Source organism: Ranitomeya imitator, chromosome 5 (assembly GCF_032444005.1).
Source record: "Ranitomeya imitator isolate aRanImi1 chromosome 5, aRanImi1.pri, whole genome shotgun sequence".
NCBI classification, from domain to species: domain Eukaryota; kingdom Metazoa; phylum Chordata; class Amphibia; order Anura; family Dendrobatidae; genus Ranitomeya; species Ranitomeya imitator.
Genome location: NC_091286.1, coordinates 230,000,797 through 230,018,644, shown reverse-complemented (window position 1 = coordinate 230,018,644; position 17,848 = coordinate 230,000,797). Strand labels below are relative to the sequence as shown.

At 41.0% G+C, this 17,848-nt stretch overlaps 1 protein-coding gene across 2 annotated transcripts in view; it reads left to right on the top strand.

Annotated features, from left to right (window-relative positions):
* TNFAIP3 (TNF alpha induced protein 3) overlaps window positions 1–15,244 on the top strand; it is a 35,265-nt gene extending 20,021 nt beyond the window's left edge. The window contains exons 2-9 of one of the 2 annotated variants that reach the window (XM_069725956.1): window positions 531–832; window positions 7,233–7,423; window positions 8,498–8,645; window positions 9,812–9,982; window positions 10,120–10,300; window positions 11,049–11,536; window positions 13,879–14,087; window positions 14,750–15,244. In XM_069725956.1, the coding sequence (XP_069582057.1) occupies window positions 535–832; window positions 7,233–7,423; window positions 8,498–8,645; window positions 9,812–9,982; window positions 10,120–10,300; window positions 11,049–11,536; window positions 13,879–14,087; window positions 14,750–14,995 (1,932 nt within the window). In that variant the 5' untranslated portion in view covers window positions 531–534 and the 3' untranslated portion in view covers window positions 14,996–15,244. Of the gene's footprint in view, window positions 1–530; window positions 833–7,232; window positions 7,424–8,497; window positions 8,646–9,811; window positions 9,983–10,119; window positions 10,301–11,048; window positions 11,927–13,878; window positions 14,088–14,749 lie in introns of both variants that reach the window. The other variant, XM_069725955.1, reaches the window with a different exon arrangement.
* Window positions 15,245–17,848: the final 2,604 nt, after the last annotated feature.

Sequence of the window (17,848 nt, the reverse complement as noted above, 5' to 3'; positions counted from 1 at the left end):
GTACCCTTTAATAATAATTTGAGGGAGTAAATGGCTAATTCCCAGGGGATGGACTGTAACACTGGTGCCTATGGCATGTAAAAACATGCTCGGCAACGGTGGAAAATCCCTGTATATAGCTTCATATACAGAGCTGTACGGAATAATTCTTTCGTTATCTGTACATGTGAATGTGCACCTTCGCGGGGCCGCTTGTATGTCAGTGCTGAAGCTCCGGTCATCACTACAGGCACTGAGGGTAACCTGTGACATTGCGTATAATTATAGTCGTGGCAGACTATTAATGAACTGTGTGTGAAGCATGTAGTACTTTCCCTCTAGAGTCTGTCTTATCTGAATGACCTCAGACCCATATGACTAAGTCTCTTTTTTTTTCTTTGTGAAATCTTGGAAACTTATTGTAACTCTTTTGTAACTACGGGGGATTTTTTTTTTAGCTGTGCCTCATGTAAAAAAGTAACATTTACAGATTCCAGGGGATGATCGGTACAGAATTACAACTATTTTCTTTCCTTATCACTATTCAACAGAAAGATGGCAACACAGCAGGTCCTTCCCCAAGACTTGTACATGAGCAATATGCTGAAAGCTGTGAAAATCCGAGAGAGGACCCCACAGGACATAGTGAAGCCCAGCAATGGCATCATCCACCACTTTCGGACCATGCACCGATTCACCATAGAACTGTTCATGATCTGTCAGTTTTGCACAAGATTTCGAGAGATTCTACAAAAGACTCTTTTCAATAGATCAATGCAAGTTGCATTGGAAAGTCACAAGAAGCTAAATGCTTGTAAGGAAGTGAAGAAACTTGCCCCCCTACGGACACATGGTAAGAAGCATTTTGTATTAATCTGCTCAGTCTTGGCGTGTGACTACAGAAAGGTGTGTTGTGCAGATTGTACCATGCTTTTCATGAATGATATAGTGGCGTCTGTCTGTGAGGGGACTAGGAGGTCTTTGGCACAGCTGACAGTGTGTTTGAGCCTTTATTCAGTATCCTATGGTATAAGATGTGTATAAAATGTTTCTGCGAGGTTTTCCCCATTGCCATTAAATAATGAAGGCTCAGCATAAAACCAGATGACAGACTGGGGGCTTTTTTTGTACTTTTCTCATGATCTCCTGCTATCTTGTGGGCTTTCCTTCATGTAACCAAGTCTTATGTTACAAGTGTGATTTCTGGCATTCTCTGTACTACATAACACACTGCATCTTCCTAACTCAGGGCTTGTCCACATCATGTTTGGCTAGCCTTTTAAGATGTCTCTTTGTTTTTTTATGGATCCTTTTCAAGTGTCCGTCAGAATATATTTTTATCAACAACTGGATCCTGATGGATAATTTTTTTTTAATAAGTTTATGATTCTACAGTATAGGGATCCTGTTTGACAACCATTTTTTCATTCCATGACAAAAAAAAACTTAATATTATAAAAAAAAATATGTGAGCTTATAATCTAATTTAAAGTTACGTTCATAAGTTGTCGCTAAAATATTCTCCTGTGCCTAGAAACACAGATCCATGGGTGTTTTCCAGTTTTATAATCAATACCTGTATATTGAGAACTTCTACAGCTCTCTACTTTCTGTTTCATTCCTCACAGTTTTCAAAATACTGTAGTTCATTGCTGTCAGTGGATAGAAACTTCCTAGTTGACATCCAGATCTCTAAATCACAGTATTTTATTATTCATGCAGCACATTTTTCAGCTTTTTTATTTGAGTATGACATCATTGCCAGGTGACTGGTGAGACGGTGGTTAGTCAGTTTGTGTCCCTTGTGACAATGTGTTATTTTCTTGCACTTGTGGGTCTAATAATATGACTACTGCTTAGTTACAATGCCTAAGGGAGTTTGAGATTGCCTGTCTTGCATACACCTCCTGTGTCATCCAAAGCACAGGAAATCTGTCTGCCCTCCTCATGCTCTACGTAGCAGAATGCTGGCTGTGTATAAGCACAAGTAATCTACAAGTGAGAAAACAGTTATTTTGTAACAGCTGTATATACAGTGGGGCAAAAAAGTATTTAGTCAGTCAGCAATAGTGCAAGTTCCACCACTTAAAAAGATGAGAGGCGTCTGTAATTTACATCATAGGTAGACCTCAACTATGGGAGACAAACTGAGAAAAAAAAAATCCAGAAAATCACATTGTCTGTTTTTTTATCACTTTTTTGCATATTATGGTGGAAAATAAGTATTTGGTCAGAAAAAAACAATCAAGATTTCTGGCTCTCACAGACCTGTAACTTCTTCTTTAAGAGTCTCCTCTTTCCTCCACTCATTACCTGTAGTAATGGCACCTGTTTAAACTTGTTATCAGTATAAAAAGACACCTGTGCACACCCTCAAAAAGTCTGACTCCAAACTCCACTATGGTGAAGACCAAAGAGCTGTCAAAGGACACCAGAAACAAAATTGTAGCCCTGCACCAGGCTGGGAAGACTGAATCTGCAATAGCCAACCAGCTTGGAGTGAAGAAATCAACAGTGGGAGCAATAATTAGAAAATGGAAGACATACAAGACCACTGATAATCTCCCTCGATCTGGGGCTCCACGCAAAATCCCACCCCGTGGGGTCAGAATGATCACAAGAACGGTGAGCAAAAATCCCAGAACCACGCGGGGGGACCTAGTGAATGAACTGCAGAGAGCTGGGACCAATGTAACAAGGCCTACCATAAGTAACACACTACGCCACCATGGACTCAGATCCTGCAGTGCCAGACGTGTCCCACTGCTTAAGCCAGTACATGTCCGGGCCCGTCTGAAGTTTGCTAGAGAGCATTTGGATGATCCAGAGGAGTTTTGGGAGAATGTCCTATGGTCTGATGAAACCAAACTGGAACTGTTTGGTAGAAACACAACTTGTCGTGTTTGGAGGAAAAAGAATACTGAGTTGCATCCATCAAACACCATACCTACTGTAAAGCATGGTGGTGGAAACATCATGCTTTCGGGCTGTTTCTCTGCAAAGGGGCCAGGACGACTGATCCGGGTACATGAAAGAATGAATAGGGCCATGTATCGTGAGATTTTGAGTGCAAACCTCCTTCCATCAGCAAGGGCATTGAAGATGAAACGTGGCTGGGTCTTTCAACATGACAATGATCCAAAGCACACCGCCAGGGCAACGAAGGAGTGGCTTTGTAAGAAGCATTTCAAGGTCCTGGAGTGGCCTAGCCAGTCTCCAGATCTCAACCCTATAGAAAACCTTTGGAGGGAGTTGAAAGTCCGTGTTGCCAAGTGAAAAGCCAAAAACATCACTGCTCTAGAGGAGATCTGCATGGAGGAATGGGCCAACATACCAAAAACATTCTGTGGCAACCTTGTGAAGACTTACACAAAATGTTTGACCTCTGTCATTGCCAACAAAGGATATATTACAAAGTATTGAGATGAAATTTTGGTTCTGACCAAATACTTATTTTCCACCATAATATGCAAATAAAATGTTAAAAAACAGACAATGTGATTTTCTGGATTTTTTTTTCTCAGTTTGTCTCCCATAGTTGAGGTCTACCTATGATGTAAATTACAGACGCCTCTCATCTTTTTAAGTGGTGGAACTTGCACTATTGCTGACTGACTAAATACTTTTTTGCCCCACTGTAAATACTGAGCCAAATGAGCCCATGGAAGGGAAAGCTGGGGATCTACTTTATCTCGGGTCCGATGGTTGTATTTTATGTCCTCCATTTTATTAACAGACAACACACTTAGGCTACGTTCAGACTAGCGTTGTGCTAGTGTGCGTCAGGTTAGCGTCGGGCGACGCAGCGGCGACGCACGCGTCATGCGCCCCTATGTTTAACATGGGGGACGCATGCGTTTTTGTTTGTTGCGTTTTGCGACAAATGTGTCTTTTTTGCCGCAAGCGTCGGACCAAGAAAACGCAACAAGTTGCATTTTTCTTGCGTCTGATTTTCGGCAAAAAACGACGCACGTGTCGCAAAACGCAGCGTTTTTGCGTGCGTTTTGCCGCGTTTTTGCCTGCTTTGTGCGTTGCGTCGCCGACGCAGCGGCGCACAACGCTAGTCTGAATGTAGCCTTACCCAATAATAGCCAGTAAGCTTGTGCACACCAGTAATTTTACCAACCGCTTACCATCCTGATAGAAGCCTGGGGACAGGGATCTTTATTTTAAACACGAAAAAAAAAAAAGGATTTTTCATATCTTTCCAGCAAACGCTGCTGGAGAGAAGATATGAATGGCGGCTTCAGCACCACGTGGGGGGGACAGCGCTTACTGTAGCGCTGTCTCCTGCACGGCACACGGACTGCACACGGACAGCGTCCGTGTGCGGTACGTGTTTTACACGGACCCATTGACTTTAATGGATCAGTGTAATCCGTGCGCTCCCACAAACACTGACATGTCTCCGTGTTTTGCACACGGACACACGGCCTGTGAAAACACGCTGAGAGTGAGACACATTGATTTCAATGTGTCTACGTGAGTCAGTGTCTCCGGTACGTGAGGAAACTGTCACCTCACGTACCGGAGCCACTGACGTGTGAAACCGGCCTTACACAATGGCAATGTAATCCGTGGAAACGGCATTGCCAAGTTAGAAAATGTGGGACTGGGGAATATTTATAAAAGTCCTTGCAATTCTAAGGCCATTTTCCACTTTTTCACTATTCAAGCCAAGTGAGTGTATTTTTTGGCTATAGGCTTTTATGAAAAACTGCATGTAAAAAAGCGCTATTGCATTTTTAAGTTCAGAATCGCAGCATTTCTGCTTGAAAAAACACTTTAAAAAATAATTAAAATGGTACATTAAATCTACACCAAAAACATATAAAAAAGGTGTAAACTCATTTCAAAACTTCAATAATCAGAACAGATTGCAATCTATTACGTATTTTGGGGCAGACACCTGCTGAAAAACCACAGCGCTTTTACAGTTGGGAACATGGTTTATCAATGCCTGAATACCTGCCATATAATTGACAGCTTTAAGATTTTGGTGATTTTTTTTTTTTTCCGCTGCATATTTTTTTAAAAAAAGCAGCAAATTACCTATTTTATTTAATGCGTGCAGAAAATCTGCAATGTCAAAAACTCTCAAAAAAACTCATCGTGGGAACGTAGCCCAAGAGCTGCAGTGTCAGAATACCCTGCAGTAAAGTCTGAGTGATTCACCCCCATACACTTCAGGATATAAGAATGACGGAAATAAGGAAGATGGTCATATCAGAATTGAAACTCGAGAAAAAGACAGAAGAAAAACTCCGGCATGAATTGGCTGCACTGATTTCACTTGCCTAATGAATATGCAATCCTGCCAGGCTTGTCCCCACCCTTTTGGAAAGTCCTGTCTGCTACAATGTCGAAAGAACAAAAAAGTACAATAGACTTCAGCCAATTGCTTCTCGCTGAGCCTCTCGTTGGGAAATTCCAAGTGACACGGAATTTTATGCTGCTGGTTCTGTGTGTGCAGAACAACTCACAGCTTTGTTCTTCTTTTGACAATAGGAGGGAAATTTCCCAGTTTGTGAACAGTGGGATTTTGCTGAATTTACCATCTATAGTGGTACACAGATAACGATTTTTCCTGTACCATGTACAGTGGGGAAGACTTCAGAAATCATGTTGCCATGCGATTTGTAGACCTTGTTTGTAGTAACATTGTATGATAATATATGTTCATAACAAGGTGCTATTAATTAGAGCACTAATACTAATATCAGCATTAACCACTTATTTATGCTAGATATTTCCTCCTCTGCATGTATAAATGTATATTATCAGGGAGAAACCCCTGCTCCGAGCATTAGGAAAGATCTCCAGGATGGCGATATCCAGCACTCAGTACTGCAGTGTACTTTATTTTTGGTGGAGTCAATGTACCGTGCTGTGCTCTTTTTACCAGTATAGAGGAAGACAAATTTATTTTATTTTTAGGTTTAAGGCTATGTGCACACGCCAGGATTCTTTGCCGAAATTTCATGAACAAAACCGGACTTTTTCTGCAAGAAATCCGTTCGCGTTTTTACCGAGTTTTTTTTTTCCGGAGCTTCCCCAATGCAATAATATAACGGCAAAAACTCGAAAAATCCACAAAATTAATGAACATGCTGCGTTTTTTTCCGCAATACATTTTTTTTGCGGAAAAAAACACAACGAACCTATCCTTTACAGCAAACTGCTGCCCACTCTCCCCAGTCCCACAAGCTCGCTGCCTCGGGGTAGTCCTTGACACTGATCTCTCCTTCAAACCACATATCCAAGCCCTTTCCACTTCCTGCCGACTTCAACTCAAAAATATTTCACAAATCCGTTCATTCCTCAACCAAGAATCTGCAAAAACTCTAGTCCATGCCCTCATCATCTCTCGCCTTGACTACTTCAACCTCCTGCTCTGTGGCCTCCCCTCTAACACTGTCGCACCCCTCCAATCTATTCTAAACTCTGCTGTCCGACTAATCCACCTGTCCCCCCGCTATTCCCCAGCTTCTCCCCTCTGTCAATCCCTTCACTGGCTTCCATTGCCCAGAGACTCCAGTACAAAACCCTAACCATGACGTACAAAGCCATCCACAACCTGTCTCCTCCATACATCTGTGACCTCGTCTCCCAGTACTTTCCTGCACGCAACCTCCGATCCTCACAAGATCTCCTTCTCTACTCCCCTCTTATCTCCTCTTCCCACAATCGCACACAAGGTTTCTCTCGCGCATCCCCCATACTCTGGAACTCTCTACCACAACATATCAGACTCTCGCCTACCATCGAAACCTTCAAAAAGAACCTGAAGACCTACTTCTTCCAACAAGCCTACAACCTGCAGCCTACAACCTACACCGATAGACTAAACCGCTGCATGACCAGCTCTACCCTCGCCTACTGTATTCTCACCCTTCCCTTGTAGATTGTGATTACCCTCGCGGGCAGGGTCCTCTCTCCTCCTGTACCAGTTGGGACTTGTTTTAGATTATTGTACTTGTTTTTATTATGTATGCCCCTCTGCACATATAAAGCGCCATGGAATAAATGGGGCTATAATAATAATAATAACATGTGCACAAAAATTGCGGATTGCATTCTAATAATAGGATGCTTAATGTAAGCGTTTTTTTAGCGGTTTTATCGCATTTTTATAGCGGAAAACCGCGAAAAATCCTGAACGTGTGCACACAGCCTTATAGTTTATATTTCACAATTCTAACTTTATTTAGTTTCATACAATTTATATCTTATTTATCTTTACCTCTGTTTAGGTGATGGCAACTGTTTAATGCATTCTGCGTCCATGTATATGTGGGGTGTACAGGACACGGATTTAGTGCTCCGGAAAACATTGCACAATGTCCTGAAGACAACAGATACGCGCAACTTTAAATTCCGCTGGCAGCTGGACTGCGTAAAATCCACAGTGTTTCAGCAGACAGAACTGCGATATGACACACGGGTAAGGTGTTCCAGCAGTTTTTATTGAAACAAGTTATCTTCTAGGAGTCAGACACTGCTGATTATGGTGGTGTAAATGCCAATGTAAACGGCAGTTTTTAGCTTTAAAGAGGTTTTCCAGTCCAAATCAATAAGTCTGCAGGCACTCCGTGTGACTGCAGACTCATCAATCCCCCCAGCAATCCCCCACACTGTGCACTTCGGGGATTCGCCGATTTTTGAGCCAGAGCGGAGGGTATGTATGAATCATGCATGCTCCTGGCCAGTGGGTGTAGCCTCACTGTCATACACTTGTACGGAGCGAGGCTGCACCCTCTAGTCAGCCACGCCCACTGGACAGCGCCATCACTAGTTAGGATGTGGCCTCGCTTAATACAAGTGTGCGGAAGCGAGGCCGCGCCCACTAGACAGGCTGTGGCCAGGGGTATGTATAACTCATATATACCTTCAGAAACTAGCGAATTCTCGCAGCGCACAGGGCATGCGCTGGGGCGATTCATAAGTCTGCAATCACACAGAGTGACCGCAGACTTCTCAGTTTAGACCAGACAACCCTTTTAAGGCTAAATCTAGTTAAAAGGAGCATTCCCATCTTAAACATTTATGAAATACTTAAAGAATATGCCATAAATATATAGATGCAAGTACAGCAGTGGCACAGACCAGAACCCTATTCTCGAGTGGGACTTTCATTTACTATACATTCTTACCATATCCCAATAGATATAGAATAAATGTACAAGATGGCAATACCCTTTTAAAACCACATTTCTGATCTGTTTTTGAAAATTGGTCTGTTATCTCGGACCATTACGATTGCCAAAGTGAAACGTCTATATAGAAAGATTACACGCCTTTTGAACTGATCATAAATTTGCTTGACAGATTTCTCCGATCATTGCCATCGGTTTCAGCATTCTATAGAGGTCTAAGATCACAGACTTTAACACATGCATCTATCATTTTGGCTGGGTTTCTTTTTTAATGTTTGTAATTTTAAATAGATTGTATAAATATGATTTTTTTTTCTTCCAAAAATTAAATATAATTAATTGTATATATTTTTGAACTATAGAACTGGGATGAAGAATGGGAACATCTTGTCAATATGGCATCCACGGATACCTCGGTAGGCCACAGTGGCCTCCAGTACAATTGCCTTGAAGAGATTCACATATTTGTGTTGGCCAACATCCTTCGGAGGTCAATTATCGTTATTGCAGGTAACAAAACAAAAACTACAGACTTAAAGATTTGTATGTTACAAATACTGTAGTAGGCTAAAGAGAGTAAATGGCATAAAAAGCAAATGTGCTGGAGCTAATATTTGAGAATTATGGAGAAACCCTTTAGTAGACAGTAGTTCTTAACTCCTTTGCAACATTGCGCTTAATAGTTTTGAACAGCTGACATGTGCTGCTAACAGCTGCAGGAGGAATAGTGATCCTCTTACAGCTGTTAACTAGTGATGAGCGAGTATACTCGTTACTTGAGATTTCCCGAGCATGCTCGGGTGACCTCTGAGTATTTTTTAGTGCTTGGAGATTTAGTTTTTAATTGCCGCAGCTGAATGATTTACATCTCTTAGCCAGCCTGAGTACATGTGGGGGTTGCCTGGTTGCTACGGAATCCCCACATGTAATGAAGCTGGCTAAGAGATGTAAATCAGCTGCAGCAAGAAAAACTAAATCTCCGAACACTAAAAAATACTCGGAGGTCACCCAAGTGTGCTCTGGAAATCTCGAGTAACGAGTATGCTCATCACTACTGTTAACCCATTAAATGCCGCTTCTGGAAAGCACACCGGAAATCCGCCCAGCGGTGACCCCCGTCACGTGATCGCGGGTCACCGATGAGTTGGCATGACAACCAGAGACCTCCTGAAGACCTCTATGGTTGTCACTGTCGTATTGCTATGAGCACCGCCTGGAGGTCGGCGCTCGTAGCAAGTGAGGAATTCTGCTACATACAGGCGATCTGATCATCGTCTGTATGTAGCAGAGCCGATCGGGTTATAGCAGCTTCTACTTAACCATGGAGACTATTGAAGCATGCCAAAAGTAAAAAAAAAAATGTTTTTAAAAATATAAATACATTTAAAAAAATATAAAAGTTCAAATCACCCCCCTTTGGCCCCATTCAAAATAAAACAATAAAAAAAAAAAATCAAACATAGACATATTTGGTATCGCCGCGTTCAGAATCGCCCGATCTAGCAATAAAAAAAGAATTATCCTGATCACTAAATGGCATTGGGAGAAAAAAGTCAGTGCCAGATACAACCCATCTTAGACGAGGTGCTGGATATGAAGTAGAGCCCTAGTCCTTTACAAGTATATTATGTTTTCTAAAAGCATGTTAGTAATTATTCGAAATTCTTGCCCAACAGATAACGTGTTCAGAAGTATGGAGTCTGGTTCCAGTTTTTCACCTCTTAATGTTGCTGGAGTCTACCTGCCTCTTCATTGGCCTGCACAGGAATGTTATAGATACCCCATTATCCTTGGCTATGACAGCCAGCACTTTGCACCTCTTGTCACTATGAAAGACACAGGACCAGGTACGTACAGCTCTGCTGAACAACGAGAACAATTTTAGTTTCTTACATTTCATTTTACTTTGTAGTATTATTACATGAATAGTATTTAGCTTCCCATGGTGATGATAATAATACTGTAATTCTTGTTATCCACACAGAAATCCGAGCTGTCCCATTAGTGCTCAATGAAAAAGGCCGGTTTGAAGATATGAAAGTGCACTTTTTAACGGACCATGAAGAGCAATCCCGGGAGAAGCTGATTAAGGAGTATTTGCATGTGCTGGAGGTGCCTGTGCAGTCCTGGGAGCGTGGCACCACTCACCTAGTAAACACTGCCAGGTTGGTTCTTCTCTGTAATGCATGCACAATGCTTTACACAGTCAGTGACATACAGCACTTCTAGCAACCATTGTGTGTTGGAGCTACGAAATATGCCACCAATACTTTGTTTTACAAATATCTGTTAAATGAAAAGTTATTCATAAGGAACTTGTCATGTCTTCAAATGCTTTTAACCTGCAGATATATGTGATATTCTACAGGTTAATAGCATTCCAATGGTGTCCGGTTGCCTTTCTGAATGTGTGGCTACTGGGAGAAAATGAACTTTATTCCTCCCAGGAGCTGCTGGCTTTCAGTCATAGAGGCGTGCCTAGATCGGCTACAGTCACCGCTCACAGTATTATGAGCAGCGGCTGTAAGCATGTCCTGATGCATTGATTTGACTTTGCACAGATGCACTGCAGAGCGGGCTGTCAATCAAAGTGCCGGGGTGTGCTTACAGCTGCTGCTCAGTGTGTACTGAGTGATGACTGAAGCCGGCGGCCCCTAAGAGGAATAAAGTTAATTTCCTCCTGGTAGCTGCGCTTTCATTAAGGCGACCAGGTAGCATTATAATGCTATTAACCTGCAGATTAACAATACAGCTGCAGGTTATTAGAGTTTGCCAACATGACAGGTTCCCTTTTAATGTTGGTCTTGTCATGTGCCGACAACTGCCCTTGGCCCATAGAATTATAGGAAAAACCGCCTTCAATAGTTTTGAGTTGTCTGAAAATATTTAATAGGTTAATTTAATTTTTTGCAGGCTTGATGAAAGCAATTTACCCAAGGAAATCAATTTGGTAGAAGACTATTTTCAGCTGGTCCAGCATGAACACAAGAGGTGGCAAGAGACCAAAGGTGGAAGAAGCCGATTTGAGATTTCCCTCCCTCAGCTGTCTCTCGTTGAAGTGAAATGTGAAACATTAAGCTGCCCTTTCTTCATGTCGGTCAGCACGCAGCCCTACTGCCATGAGTGCTTCGATAAGAAACAGAAATCCGCTGACAGGATTAAAGCCCAAATCCAGAAGGGTGAATCTATACATCTCAAGCCTGAATATCATGAGCCGTCATGTGAAAGAGCAGACGAGTCGTTGTCAGACCCTGCTGCGGCACTGGCAACAGCACCCAGCCTTTTTCTTTTCAGCGAAACAAATGCAATGAAATGTAAAACAGCCGACTGCCCATTTACATTGAATGTGGAGCTGAATGGACTCTGTGAACACTGTCACAATGCCAGGCATCATCAGCTAGGTAATGGCACTGATAGGGTTAGGACTACTGACATAATTAGGTGCAATATATGTTTTCAGCACGCCACTAGAACTTTTAACGGTATTTGCAGTTCTTGCTTTAAACGGACTACAGAACGCTCCCACAGTTCCAGCATCCCCCCTTTACTACATCAGAGGTCTGTCTCTGATCCCGTCAATTTGTCAAGGAGCCTTGTGAATTTATCAGGTCAAGAGGCCATTAGCAATGAGAGGCAGACATCAAGCCCTGGGTCACATTCTGGGACAAATTACAATGTAGAAGAGAGGACGGCTTTCCACAAATGTAGAAAACCCGGTTGCCAATATTTTGGTACACTACAAAATGAAGGATTTTGCACTCTATGCTTCTTTGAGTATAAAGAAAACAGTGGTAGGTAATTCCTCTGCTTTTTTGATCGTTTTCTTAAAATGTTACATATTTATTAGTAGTAAAGGTGCAGGTTTATACAGATGGGTCCAGAAATGTTTTGACAGTGACGGAATTGTCGTGATTTAGGCTCTGCAAGCCACTATTTTTTATTTAAAATGAAATAACCGAAATGAAATTGAAGTGTAGACTTACAGGTTTAATTAAAGGGATTGAACAAAAATATCCTGCAAAACGTTTAGGAATTGAAACCATTTATCTACAAAGCCTTTTCATTTCAGGGTCTCAAAAGCTCAAACATACTTGGACAAATTAACTTAATTATAAATAAAATGTCCATTTTTAATACTTTTGAAGAGAATCCTTTGCAGGTTTCCTCCTTTGGGATGCTTTTGTCATGTGCTTTCTTTGTGAATCTTTCTGCCTTAGAGCGGTATTCCCATCTCAATGATCCTATCCCAATATGTAGTAGGTATAATATTAGCAAATATCTACAATTATAAATGTAGTATAACCGGGTACCTCTAGTAGTTACCTACAATCCAAATCTGGAGGTGCTAAGGGGAGTTGCACGGAAATTACAACCTTTACTACAAAAAGATGCCCGATTAAAATCCATTTTTCCAGACCCCCCACTACTTGTATCAAAATGTAGTATAGTTCTTCTGATTTGCTATGTTGCTTACCTCATGTGCAGGGCATTGCAGTAGCTTAGGTATCCATGGTTACAACCACTCATACAGTGACAGTTAGCGGCTGTAATCATGGAGATATGCATACCTTTTTGATTTCCCAAGCTCAACAGTACGCTCTTTTTTTTGTAGAATGAACCAAACTGTTGATTTGGCCACTTCTAACCTTTCTGCTACCTCTATGATGGATTTCTTCTATTTTTTTTTCAGCCTAATGATGGTCTCTTTCTCTTCTATTGAAAGCTTTTTTGAAAATATGTTGTGGGTTCACAGCAACAGCACACTAATGCAAATGCCACACCTGGAATCAGCTAAAATCTGCATAATTGATGATGGATTAACAAAGTAATAGCCTATGCAGCCCATGAAAGAGCTTTTGAGATAATTGTTTAATTACTTTTGGCCCCTTTAAAAAAAGGCAGCTACATATTAAACAGCTGTAATTCCTAAACCCATAGTCTAATTAGAATGTGAATGCCCTTAAAGCCCTCATTGATAACCCCATTATCTTGAATATATTTTTGTTGACAGCTAAAACACTAAATCTTGTATCACTGTCCAAATATTTCTGAACCTAGCTGTATATACAAAGACGTATTAGCTATAGAAAATCAGTATATATTCCCACACTGCAATGTGGGGAGCTGCTATCTGAAGCCATAAGTCAAATAGTTGGTCATAAGAGTGAGGGAGTACCAACATCTTTCTTGCTCTCTGAAAATGAGAAAAACAAAGATGTGAAATTCTGATTTGCAGATAATGATAAAATAGTTGTATATTCAGGTCTGCAAACTGCACTGAAACTAAAATGGGGTTATGAGAAATGGATGGAGAAAGCAATAATGGAATGTATTGTGTACACTGTTGTCCTTTGCCAATGGTTTGCTGCACCTAAAGTTCAGGGTTGCCGTTTCTTAGATCCCCCTTCGTTCTCTATCAGGCAGCCTAATACTGAGCATTCACATCTCACCCTGACTGGCATCTTTATAAATCACACAGCAGTCTATATGAAAATACTGGTTCTCTTGCTTGTTACAGCAGGGTTAGGCAAGGGCAGCAGATGTGTTTCACGGATCTTCCGAGCTAAGAAGGAATTCTAGGCAAATACTGAATTTTCCCACGCTTCTAAGTGATTAGGTGTTACAGCTCGTTCCATGCACGGAGGTGGCTTTAAGAGCTTTCTCGTTCTACTTAGTCTCTACAAGCTTTTCAGATGTTATTTGTGCCACTAATGTTAATAATATTGTGACTTATATTTTCCAGGAGTTAAATTGAATAAATCCAGCAAACCAGCACAAAGCAATGTCAGTGTGGCTGCCTTCAAGAACATGAGTCGGTGCTTGGGTCGGGAGTGCAGCACGTTAGGCAGCACATTGTTTGAGGGATTCTGCCAGAAGTGCTACATTGAAGCTCAGAACCAAAGATATCAGGAAGCAAGAAATTCAGAGGAGCGACTACAAAGACAAACAGAGGTAGTTATTGATATGCTGATGTGTTAAAACCATCTAGGTTCATTGTAATTTTCTTATCATTAAAAAGATTTTTTACATGCATGATATTAGAGGAGGTGACCAGGTATTGGACAGCTCCTCTAATATCATGCATGCACAAATTCTTATATTAATATCCTTATGATGATGAAAAATTAAAATAAGTAATTTCCCTTGAGAAGCAAAAACAGCATACTTAAAGGGGTTTTCCCATGAGTAAAAATAGATACTGGAACAATAATAACTTCCACCATTGGATGTGTTTATAATAAAATGTTCCTGTGCTGAGATAATCTTATACATGTGCCCGTACTGTGTAATGGCTGTGTCTGACCGTACAGGAGCATTGTCTGATCATACCACAGGTCCTGGGCAGGGGAGGAATAGTATACAGCCTCAGCGGCCACTATTGGGCTGCTGCACTCACTGCTTCCACTTGTCAAAGGCAACTAAGTGCACAGCAGCCCAATAGTGTCCGCAGAGGCTGCAGGGCTCAAGTGACATAACAATGTCGCTCCTACAGCCTGCTGCTCTCAGATTACATGGCAAAAATCTGGTGATAGATTCCCTTCAAATAAGAGTAATTATTTTAGGAAATGTTTAAAACCCTCCATGTCTGAAATCAAAATAATTTTTATCCTCAGAGATCTGGACAAAGTCGAACTGGTAATCACATAAAAATTTGTGCCAGAGATGTCTGCAGAAACCCAGTTACGGGCAAAAATGATGAACTTTGTGAGCAGTGCAAGCACAGAGGAGGCCATCATAAGTTATCTGGAGAAGATACACCTAAGCTGCGGTGTCGGGCACCAGGGTGTGATCACTACGGCAACAACAAGTGCAATGGGTTTTGTAATGAATGCTACCAGTTCAAACAGATGTATGGATAACTTGGAAGAAACCTGGACACCCACAAATGGTGCTACCTTCTAAACACTCAATAAGACATTACGGAAGAGACTGCTTTTACTAAATATTTGTTTATATATATTAATTTGGTATTTATCTCATTAATATGTAGTTACGTAAATATACTCGTAAAAACAAAGAGAAATTGTGTTTTGTTGAATCACCATTCTTATTATGCTGCAAATACTACTGTTCCTTTAATAGATTTATTTTTTTATGCATGTCTGAAATTACTGGTTGTTTTTGTTTTTTTTTAAATATTTATTCTCTCGCAGTATCATAATAAATCAGAATAGTTAAAAATCCAATGAACCCAATGACAGTCGATGTCAAGGTAAATTATATAATGTTCTGATGCCCAGTAACGATAAAAGTGTTTAAAGTATATGTTCATTTTTGAATGCTACTTTACAGCTAAAGCAAATGGCTGTATGTACGGTGTAATAGTCCGTAGATACTGCTTGTCGTACAATCTATTATCTTTCAGAGCGGTGTCCCTAATTCTAGAAATTGCCCCTAAAACGTAACATTTCACTGAACTCATGCAATGATGCACTGCATTCTGAGAGATCAGGTTTTCCCACATTGCTGCATAGACTAAACTTCCCATATGGTAATTCACAAACTTTGTGCAGAAGCAGGAATTCTGAACATTTTTAGCTGTGAATGCTTGTGAACGCTCCTGTAGATGCAAATCAGCTCTAACATATAGAGTCTTTTTGATATGTAAAGCAAGGTACCATATTTGCAAATTTGATCTGCTTTTCTCTTTAGTGAAAGGCTGCAAGATTTGCCTGCTACTCTACATGTAAACCAATTTGTAGCTTTTGTAATATGTTAGAAATTTATCAGTGTTTCTTATTTTTCTGACCTCCAAAATGCTCAAAGTTTGCACGTCGTTTTTGTGTAAAAATTTGCGACTTTTTGTGATATTATGTCGCTTTTGCCACTTTTAACAAGTAAGTGGAAATGTGGTTATATTTGCCAATTGGACTATACCAGATTATTTACTTTTTAGCTTTTTAAAGAAAAAGTTACAATCATGGTTTAAATTCTCACTCTGGTCGAGGGGATAGCTGAAAAAGTGGAGAAACAGCTTTATACAAAAGTGTTATATTTAAAGATGTGTCAACTTGATCAAACATTTAGCAACACTTTGATCAATTTGGCACAAATAATGGCAACGCAACCCCAAACAGAACTGACCCTCATGGTGTTCACATACAAGAAGAGCTACTGATCCATGGTGTATGGGCAAGGGAAGTGGGACTAGTAGGCGTTCTGCATGGGTTACACATACACTCTTAGAGGTCTGAGAATAAACATATTTGGCTATGAAATTTGAGTTAACATTATAAGTTGGGAGGAAAAATTTCTACCATCCCATAAAGAAACTCACAATATAACTGTGTTCTTCCATGTGCTCCCTGTTTAACAATTCTTGCTTTTTAGAAGAGATTAAAGGGTTATTCTCAAGTTGACTTTTGAGCTGCTCATAACTCTGCAGTCACCTTACTGCTTGGTATCTGGGTCGGTGGAAGGGGGATAGCTACTCCTTTTTGAATGACAGTTCTGGTGAGTTGCAGAACTGGAGTATTAATAGAACTATAAAGCTCAGCACAAGTTCTGCTGAAGCAGAATCAGCTATCAGTGGTTTGTTCTTAAGGTACCGTCACATTTAGCGACGCTGCAGCGATATAGACAACGATGCCGATCGCTGCAGCGTCGCTGTTAGATCGTTGTGTGGTCGCTGGAGAGCTGTCACACAGACAGCTCTCCAGCAACCAACGATGCCGAAGTCCCCGGGTAACCAGGGTAAACATCGGGTTACTAAGCGCAGGGCCGCGCTTAGTAACCCGATGTTTACCCTGGTTACCATTGTAAAAGTTAAAAAAAACAAACAGTACATACTTACATTCCGGTGTCTGTCCCCCGGCGTCAGCTTCCCTGCACTGTGTCAGCGCCGACCGGCCGTAAAGCAGAGCACAGCAGTGACGTCACCGCTCTGCATCAGTGCTCTGATGCACTCGCTTAGAGGATCGGAGCAAAGCTGCGGAGGAGGCAGAGAAAGTAATTTTTCCATCTCCTCTGCTGCTGCAGTTGGCAGGAATCACGCTGCACTCGGGTGATATCCGAATGCAGTGCGATGTTTCACATGTACCCATAAACTTATATGGGTGCGTGCGATCTGATTATTGGGTGCAATCGCAGCATGCTGCATTTGTTTTCACATGCCTAATCTGCATGAGAAAATAATCGCAGATGTGATCTGCCCCATAGAGAAATATTGCGTCACAAGTGGGAATGAGCCCAAACTCTGTTTTTCCAATCTCCTTGGATACCAACTGTACATCATGTAAGAGAAAAGCTCCTACAGAAGGAGAATGACAGCAGATTGAAAAGGCAAATCAATTGCAAACTGGCATATTTTCATTCTAATTAAAGCAATTTAATAAAAAGAATTAAACTCCATTCTACTGCAGATGACTAGCAATATCCTTACTTATTCAGAAACCCACGAGATACAACAGTGACATCAAACTTAATAATCTCGGAGGAGAATTCACATGGGAAACTATGGTTCTTACTGGAATTTCCCTATAATCAGTTATGCAGTGATTTTACTGGACTTCCCTGAAAGGTCACATTTCAGTAGATAAAGCCGAAAGCAAGGGACCATTATTTTTTATAAAGAATGATATCATATCACATCATATTTGATAGTAGAAAAAGTCATAAATTACTAAATGACGATATTCTGTGTAAAAGTCTTGTCATTTTCTAGTCTCTAAGATCTTTCTTAACAATAGTGTACAATGGCCGAAGAAAAACAT